This window comes from Pollicipes pollicipes, unplaced genomic scaffold, assembly GCF_011947565.3.
Source record: "Pollicipes pollicipes isolate AB1234 unplaced genomic scaffold, Ppol_2.1 Scaffold_1600;HRSCAF=1878_pilon_pilon_pilon, whole genome shotgun sequence".
NCBI classification, from domain to species: domain Eukaryota; kingdom Metazoa; phylum Arthropoda; class Thecostraca; order Pollicipedomorpha; family Pollicipedidae; genus Pollicipes; species Pollicipes pollicipes.
The window spans coordinates 2,146,969-2,156,068 of record NW_023595962.1 but is presented as its reverse complement, the minus strand read 5'-3'; the positions used below and the strand labels follow the sequence as shown (position 1 = coordinate 2,156,068).

General features: G+C 50.3%; 1 protein-coding gene across 1 annotated transcript in view; it reads left to right on the top strand.

Moving 5' to 3' along the window:
• The first annotated feature begins 7,323 nt into the window (after positions 1 to 7,323).
• LOC119092527 (uncharacterized) overlaps positions 7,324 to 9,100 on the top strand; it is a 4,958-nt gene continuing 3,181 nt past the window's right edge. The window contains exon 1 of the mRNA XM_037215490.1: positions 7,324 to 7,441. Coding sequence (XP_037071385.1) covers positions 7,324 to 7,441 — 118 coding nt within the window. The remainder of the gene's footprint in view (positions 7,442 to 9,100) is intronic.

The following is a 9,100-nucleotide window of genomic DNA, read 5'->3' as shown; positions in this document are numbered from 1 at the left end:
TGGAGATATATCTCAAAGACAAACAAGATAAATTTGTGAAGAGCCTTCTACCCACCGTCTCCACAACGCCAGCTTTCTATGGACTACCAAATTACCATAAAGTAGGGGCTATTCTTCCGGCTCATTGTGTCTCCTTGTGGTGGAAAGCTTATGTCTCCGGCGGAAAACAGGTCTTTGTTCTTCAATAGGATCTTAAATCAACTTCTTACCTACATCCCGTCTCTCCTCAAAAACGCAGAAGAATGCCTGACAAGACTCAAAGATCAGTTCCCTGGTCACCAGCTTCCACGGAACGCCACAGTTCTCAGTATCGATGTTGTCAACCTACATGACGGCATCCTGCTGTTGGAGGCTGTATCAGGGGTTTGGGGTATGGCCTTGTGGGCTAGTGATGTTTCTCATGGTTTTATTTCGATTCATTTGTTTGTGCAGATTCCACGCCGCGCACCATCTTTTGACACAAACACGCAGTACCCTCACTTCGAAATCTACTTCACTGTTGCTGTATCTTCACTTCGAAGGGGCCAGCATCGTCATACAAGTCTGACCGACCTTAAGCTCGACGTGGCCCCAGGACACTGTGTCCTGAGTGAAGAGCGGCGTTTTCAAGTCCTGACACCTACCGGGATTAGTGGAACTTCAGGCGCGCAGAATGCGGGCAGGTGGCGCAATACGTGCGAAATGGTCCCAGGTGTGTCGTCAGTGGCGACATCTGTGGACAGCAAACGATCTCAGATCGCGCTGAGTCGCCATCTATGCCCACCACCGACCGCCCGCCTTATTCTGAGACTGCTGAGGTCCGCGTAAGTTCTGGAGTTGGCCGCGATCCAACCAGCCAGCAAGAGGCGCCTTCGGATAGCCACCCCCACATGGACGGTCAGCGAGATATCCATGACGTTTCTAACGAGACTCGCGGTCGGCCACGGGTGCCAGATGAGCGCATTACTCGCCGTTCCGTGCGACCCGCGCCGGTTTCAGGTCGTTCCCTGCGGTGTGTGGAAAATCGGTTTCGAAAAAGTTCAATATCCGTGTTCACCGCCGTATACATACAGGTAAGAGGCCGTTCAGTTACAGTGTTTGCGGCAAGTCCTTCAGCTACATTATTTTATTTATATATAATTGATTTTGGACTATACATTCCGGCGCGCGGCCACCCTGATGCAGTGTTTGTGAAAACTCATGTTCGAACAAGCACTGCCTGAAAAATATGCGAACGTCCGCGCACTGCTGGAAGGCCATACACTTGTGACGTACATGATGGCGCACTTATCACCAAGCACCGTATATAATCCCGAAATCTGATGATCAGAAAAATTGTTTTGAGCACCAGTAGATAACGAGGTGAGAATGTACGGTACTCAGTTGAAACGGTTGTTTAAAGCAAACAGCTGGGAGCAAACTTATATCGATAGCTCCCTGAGACGATAGCCATTGCGTCTATTGACCTTCGTGGGGTCTGTTGGCCTGCTAGCGTTGTGTAGGTGTTGTCAAAGAGGGCTGGGCCTCGCTGTTATCCCCCCCCCCCCCCACATCACGATCATCATAGCCCCTCCAGTGGTAAATTATGTCTGACGCCTGCATGAAGAGCGCACCATTTGACGTCACAATGCGCGACGAACATTGCGCCCTCCTGTCCGGACCCGGCACACAACGCAGTCTTCGCCGCTAACGAAAGCCAGGACATGCCTACTCTCTGGTATCTGGCGGGCTTGTCATTACCCCACACACAGTCAGCGGTCTATCTTTCCTGACAGCACTGGTGAGAGTTGTTTGTGATCTGTGATCTTCTGGCCATACTCCGCAGCGTTCACCGCATGCACCGAGCACCCGTCCTCTGGTTAAAACGGTGTGGAGGGCCCCTCGTTCGGCCTTGCGACCTCTGACTGGCACAGTTCACTGTCTCATTGTGACTGTGAATCGTCCCGTTGCCACTTATCATGTCTCCTGTCATTGTCAGGAGAGTCCTGGCCTTTTGACATTCGAGATCTCGCTCCTGTCCGGGTGCAGCAAATGTGCCCATGGCCTACGTTGGGCTTATTGTCGAAACGGGGCCTCTTGTTGCGCTCTGTAAGCCCCTGATCAGCGCAGGAGCCCATTAAAAAGTAAAAAAGGTTCATTGCTCCCTCATCACTAGGGCAGTCCTCACAATCCCCCATTATGCAGCCACAGTTCTCCGTGTACATTCAGCATGATCAAGGAGATGACGGTATTTCAGATCAGGAAGGCCGCGAGCGGATGCGAGCTGCTTTGGATTTTGATGATGTGGCATACCGGGTGTGCATACCGGATGCGTATACCGGGTGCGTATGCCGGGTGCGCACGCGCATACCGGGTGCGCATACCGGATGAGCATACCGGACGTGCATACCGGATGAGCATACCGGATGCGCATACCGGATGCGTATACCGGGTGCGTATACCGGGTGCGCACGCCGGATGAGCATACCGGATGGGCATACTGGATGCGCATACCGGATGCCCATACCGGATGCGTATACCGGGTGCACACGTGCATACCGGGTGCGCATACCGGATGAGCATACGGGATGCGTATACCGGGTGCGCACGCGCATACTGAATGCGCACCACTGCTGCCTGCCAAGACACAGTGCTTCGATTGAAGTGCAGCAACTGTTGAGAAACCGATGAAAGTGTTTTTCATTTCCGTTTGTTGACGTCATACACCTTACGAGAGTTTCCCAAGGCGAGTCTTTTTTGCGATCAACTCTTGGTTCTATCGCGCTGTCGGGCGGTGACACAGTCGTCCTTGCCCGGACACATCCGGCTGACCCGGTCCGACTCGTAAAACAACTTGACCTTCTTCTTGTCCGCGTCAGGAATGTTCAGGCCTGTCTTCGCTCCAGAGACCTCTAGCAGAAGACCACGTGTCTGTTTTGGCTGGAGGTTCTTCCTGACCATGCACAAGGATACGGGGTCATCCTTTGCTTGTGCCACTCCAGATAAGATGACAGCCCTTCGCATTCGCAGCTTTTTATTTTCACGGCGTGATAAGTGGGCTGGAAAAACGGCTCATTGGCAATCCGCTTGTGACTGGGGAAATGTGGGCATACACTCGCATTCCAATACATCAAAAGATGCAACTTACGCAATATTTCTAGATTCTTCGCAGTAGCGTCGCCAGGCTACCTTGCTTGTGCCCCCTTCCCCTCCCCAACTCCGTAACATTGCCATCGTCACGCGATCGGGTCTTCTGCGAGGATGAGAAACGTGAATTTTTATTTTTGTTTTACATGACTATATGTTTACTTGCTTATTCGTACTTCACTGCAATAACATTTACACTCAAGTTTGCCGGAAGCCAGGGCATGCCTCACTTAACACGACACTTTTTCCCACTTGTATGACAAAAATACTGTCAAATGATGCATCTTCCCACCCAGTGACATGCTTGACGACAACGATTTTTGCTTCAGAAATACTACATCCCTTACACGTGCCACAACAGATTACGCTTAGAACGATCGTAAAAACAGCCGCGTATGTTTATTTTAGAACGAGCATGCAACTTTTTTAAGAAAAGCGTGTTGCAATTTTTCTTGTGATGGAAAAATGTTTCGTATTTCTGCATTAAACAAAAATCATTGTAAATGTCGAAAAGGTCAAAGTAGGTCACGTGACCTTTGGTCACGTGGCCTACTTTGTTTTTTGTTTGTTTTTGATCTACTTTGTTTTACTACGGTTTTCAAGACAAAATGACAAAATTAGAAGTAACCAAGAGATGCACTGCCTCATTACAAGTTTAGTGGTCACTAGTTTTGTATAATTTAGATGATTATTGATTGTGTTAAAGGCTCCCAAACACGCCGTTGTTAGCTGACCTCCAACAAATGCCTGAGGCCATAGCTCTCCGACCATTGTTCTGACCTTTCTCAACATTGCACAGTTGGACTTAGGGTATAAGACAACCCGCTAGAAACATTTTCATCGAAATATGAAATATTGGCTGTCATGCCTCCGTCGATTTGTCGTGGAACTGCTGTGTTTGTGCAAACTGGTTTCGCCTTAAACATGGTCATCAACTTCACCACCGTGTTCACATCACTTCAGTGGACCAGCGGTCTGGGGGAGGGGGGGGGGGGGAGGCTGTCATTGGCGATGTCTATGGCCTTCAGACTGAAGCGCTGCTTGGCTTTGCACACACGAACCCACGCCCCAAGGCAGCTCTTGAGCGGCGTCGTTTCTGACAAATCATTTTGGAGCAACTTCTTTTTTAAAGTTTACGATTGCATGACAATGTTCGAGTTATCGGGGTACGCTGAGCACCAGGAACTAGATTCAGCGATACAAAACATGGGCGCGGCATTGAAACCATCATATGGATCGACGCTTAGCCTCGCCGGAAATGTTACCCACATTTGCAGACAACAGTAACGTGTCATGCTACATGCACGTTGTTCTGATGCATGAACCCCCAGTGCCATCCACGCCATGCATAGCAGCATCGCCATACTTCCTCACTGTTGCACGTTTTCCTGATGATGTGTTCAAATAGCACCGCATCGTGCAATGCCGGCGCCCGGCGGCGGGTCTAGATGGGTTGTTTTCACGGCTGTCGGACCATACGGGGTTTGTTCAGAACCCACTCATCAAGCATTCAGTGGCCGACCTGACAGTAGGCACCGCGTGGGCAGCTGACATCCGGCGCTGCAGTGCGAGGCAGGTCGTTCGGAGGTCCTCGGCACCCATCATTCAGCGTCGTGGATCTATGCTCCCAATTACGCTTTCCATCTTCGCGTGCATAATGCAGGCTGTCCACAATGTGACGGCTCCAGTTACCGGCGCTTCCATTGAAAGCAGTATCCGTTGAAATTATGACCCGGTCAAACAGCCACGTTGTTCGCGCGTCCATGCTGCGGACGGCGCGTCGGTACGAGCTGCGCGCGCCGCGTGAGCGGGCGAACGCAGCTGCGGGTCCAGACCACGGGCGGCAGTGGCCGCGGCCCCGTCTCAACGTGACGGCTCAGACGTCACACCGGCGCGGCGTGACGACCAGCAGTCACAGCGCTGATGGGTCTTGCGGGTCGGCGCCTTGCCGCTGAGGGTTGGGGTCAGAGGTCAGCACCGGCACCCGGCTCGCCCGAGGGCTGGGGTCAGAGGTCAGCACCGGCACCCGGCCCGCCCGAGGGCTGGGGTCAGAGGTCAGCGCCGGCACCCGGCCCGCCCGAGGGCTGGGGTCAGAGGTCAGCACCGGCACCCGGCCCGCCCGAGGGCTGGGGTCAGAGGTCAGCGCCGGCACCCGGCCCGCCCGAGGGCTGGGGTCAGAGGTCAGCACCGGCACCCGGCCCGCCCGGGGGCTGGGGTCAGAGGTCAGCACCGGCACCCGGCCCGCCCGAGGGCAAATCGGACCCGGAGATGGCCGCCCGGCGCGCCGACGCGCCCCGCAAGGTGATGCCGCTGGTGAGTACGAGTCTTGACTGTTGTGCGTGCCTGGCAATGTTGATTTCGTCGTAAAGCTGCGATCGATGGCGTGTGCCCTGATTGCTACGGGAACGTATCAGTTCAGATGTTACCACTAGAAGCAGCGGCGCACAACGCTTGTCATAATCGTAAATGATCTCAGTCGACTCCGTCATTTCGGCCGGAATGCCGGATAAAGCGGTGGAGAGCCCGGGAACTTTAAAGGGAAGGACAAGAAAGAACGCTGAAACGCAAGACAAGAAAGAAAGAAAGAACGCTCGGAAAGAACGCTAAGGTCGAACTACACATAAAATATCACAGGGAATCTTGTATGACGAGAAGGAAGCTACCCGTAAGTCATGCTTTGTGGCGAGTCGCACGATAGGTTAGGGGGCGGCCATTGGCATGTAATGCCTCAGATGTCCATTAAACTGGGCACTGGTGAAATGACGTGCACGAGGTTATATCTGACCAACCATGCTCGCCACGACAGTGGACGATAAAAATCTTATAACGTCGCATACGGATTGAATTTGAAATAGCCGACCTACGTGGTCCCGCAAAGCGAAAAAAAACGAACAGAACAAAACCACCTATTGCCAGAGACACGCTGAAGACGCACAAGACTGTCTATACGCAAGAACACGCAGGATGGTGCAGACCCGCCAAAACTGCCTGAGGTCAAAGGCACGACCTGCCAGGCAAACTGACCGCATTCCACAATGCGGCCTCGGTTGATCATTGGAGCGACCTGCAGACGCCAACTGTGGACTACCCAGGAAAAAATTCGCTAAAGCAACAACGACATTTCGTAATTTTCTCTTTACGCAGGCGTCACGGTGGTCGTTGTTTGGGCGAGGCAACAGGCGCTCTGGTTTCTAGAAAGTTTCCAATTTTTCTCCTAAATTTCCTAGCTTCTCTATGCCTCGAATAGCATGTGACCTCCCACCTAGTATGACGACGAATATGCTTTTAGGCATGCACCTCAAGTCCAGAGTTCCTCAGCTTGCTTGTCCCTAGCGACAGTACTAAGACGTCAACGATAGTCTGCTGATAAATGGTACTTTGAGTAATGGTGGATGGATTTCAGTAATGGAGTAATGGATTTCAGTAATGGAGTAATGGATTTCAGTAATGGAGTAATGGATTTCAGTAATGGAGTAATGGATAAAAATGGCACTGTCCCCGTTCAATGCAGTCTACTTGCGTTTTTCTTCCGCGCGTTTTTTAGCGTAATTCCTTCACACCCCTGGATCCTACGAAAGTGCACATTCCTGATGCCTTTAGACCAGCCCTGCAGGACTAGATACATGCAGAAACATTGTGTAATTTACGTGCCATGACGTGTTGAAGTTATTCCGTAAGTCAAAGGTCGCATGCCAATGGCATGGTGCAAAGACACCATCGTTAAGTAGACGTCGATGCAACCGTGCAATGCGACAGTGACATTTCGATAACGCAGTAAATCGACAATCCCATTGGATGATTCGTCAACTCGTTACCACAACGACTCTACCACCTCCATTTTTGCAAGTGTTCAGTGCATTAACAAGGAACATTATTCACATAGATAAGGCAGTAGTAATAGCCTTATTTCTCGGAGAGAAACCAGGTCCATGGGCATGATAACCCATCTCCATTGGCATAACATGATTGCACCCAACTATGCCTCCATTCTCCTGGTTTTTCTCCGAGCAATAAGGCTATTACTACTGTCTTACCTAAATATTTGTGTGGAACGGCATGTAGTATGTAGGAGCATGTAACTTTAAACGGCATGTAGGAGCATGTGTCTTTAAACGGCATGTAGAAGCATGTGACTTTGCTCTCCACCAATCGACTACCAGACACAGCCAGACCGACGGAAACCTCGCGTGCATTGGCAAACGAGGAGCGCTGTTCCAGATGCCGAGCAAGAAGGCCACCAGAGACTTCCGGCTGGGGCGGCGCCTGGTGGAGGCGGATCGACATCATCGGACGAGCCAGTGCGGCATAACCGGCCTATCGATCGTGTACGACTCAGGTGAGATGTGGAGGGTGCGATCTTTGAGGGTTGACCGATGGTGAATGATCGCGGTGTTTCACGGGAAAGACCGAGACACGCACGGGAAAATTCATGTTTTGTGGGGGAATTCGCTGTCTAGGCCCAAGCACCTCGTATGTTTTTGACTGCTTTGGGAGTAGTACTACATGTGGAACGTACCGTACCACGTACCATCGAAGCGAATAATTTGTACCCAGAATCATTTGCAACATCATCCGAATACACATTAACGTCGTGCAGTTATCAGCGAATGACATGTTACCAGAGAACCATATACCACAGTCAAGTCAAGTGATGTAAGTCCGCCATGGAGGGTATGCGAAGCGTGGAGCGCTTGACGTATTCATGTTCTGGGAAGAGCGCATCAGTCGATTTCTTATACAGCTGACCAACTAAATTCATTTTCAGCACAAATACGTTACATTCAAAGCGTAACAAAACTACACGTATTCATAATATAAGCACAAGTATCTCATCGAACTGGTGCTTGGTGTTGTAGTACCTTGAGAGGAGTAACCATTTAACTTTTTTTGTGGCCAGGATTGAAGTACCTTATGGCAATATTCCACATTTGAGGATATTTAAACAACCATGAGATATGACGAAATAAGGTCACTGATAACTACTGGTATGATTTTAAGTGGAAAAGGCTGCTCTAAACAATACAATATCTCTATTTTTGAAAAGCTCCCAACACGTCATTGTTTGATTACGTCATCGTGCGTTACATGACATTGATTGAGAGCCTATTAACGACCGCTGTATCTGGAAATTGTGCTCACGAACACTAGATATGACTGACTCGACGTTTATAATTGTATTGGCTTTGATCACGCATGGCCAGTGGAACGACAATATGTAAATGTCGGTATTATGCTGGCATGGATGCCTGGGTGACCTTGAAAAAGATTGGAAAAACTTTGTTTTATCTCCACGGGCGTTAAGCTGAGAAAGTGGGGGGGGTGGGGGTGGGGGTAGGTCTTGAGAAGGGCAGGGTGGTGCATTGCAACGAATGACCTCAAGATGGCTATTTTATTTCAAAACCTTTTACAAAAGGGGAACACTTCCCTTTCACTGCTCTGAGCCGCAACGAAATAAGTTTTTCTTTTATTTTAGCTCCTGTTCTGGAAAACAAAGGCGGCAACAACACATTCGTCAACGATTTTTGATTCTGTACATTGCATCCATGTAGTCATGTTAAGTGCAAAATAACTTCGTGGCAAAATGAGTTAGTGACGCCATGGCGACCCCGTGATCTTTGAGGACACTGTCCATGACCAAATCTGCTGACATCGAGCACCGATCGTGAACTGGTTAATCTGCGCGTGGAAATGTGCAAAACCAGAAGTACGGGGTTCGATTCCCCACGGTGTCTGCCTTTCCTGCCAGGGTGAGGGACAATTGACGACAATAAGTCCCAGCAGCTGAGTGCATCGTAAGCTCCCAATAGCGCACATATACTGAACATGGCGAGGTTTGTTTGTGGGCGGCAGAAGACGATCAAATGCCTGCGGAACATAGTCCCTAAGTTGTGTGATAAACCACGAACATCTCTAGGCAACAGCGGAATAAAAAAGAGGATCAGATATGTTCCGGATTCCAAAACTGCATTCCTGGGAACACGTTCCTAGCTCCTGG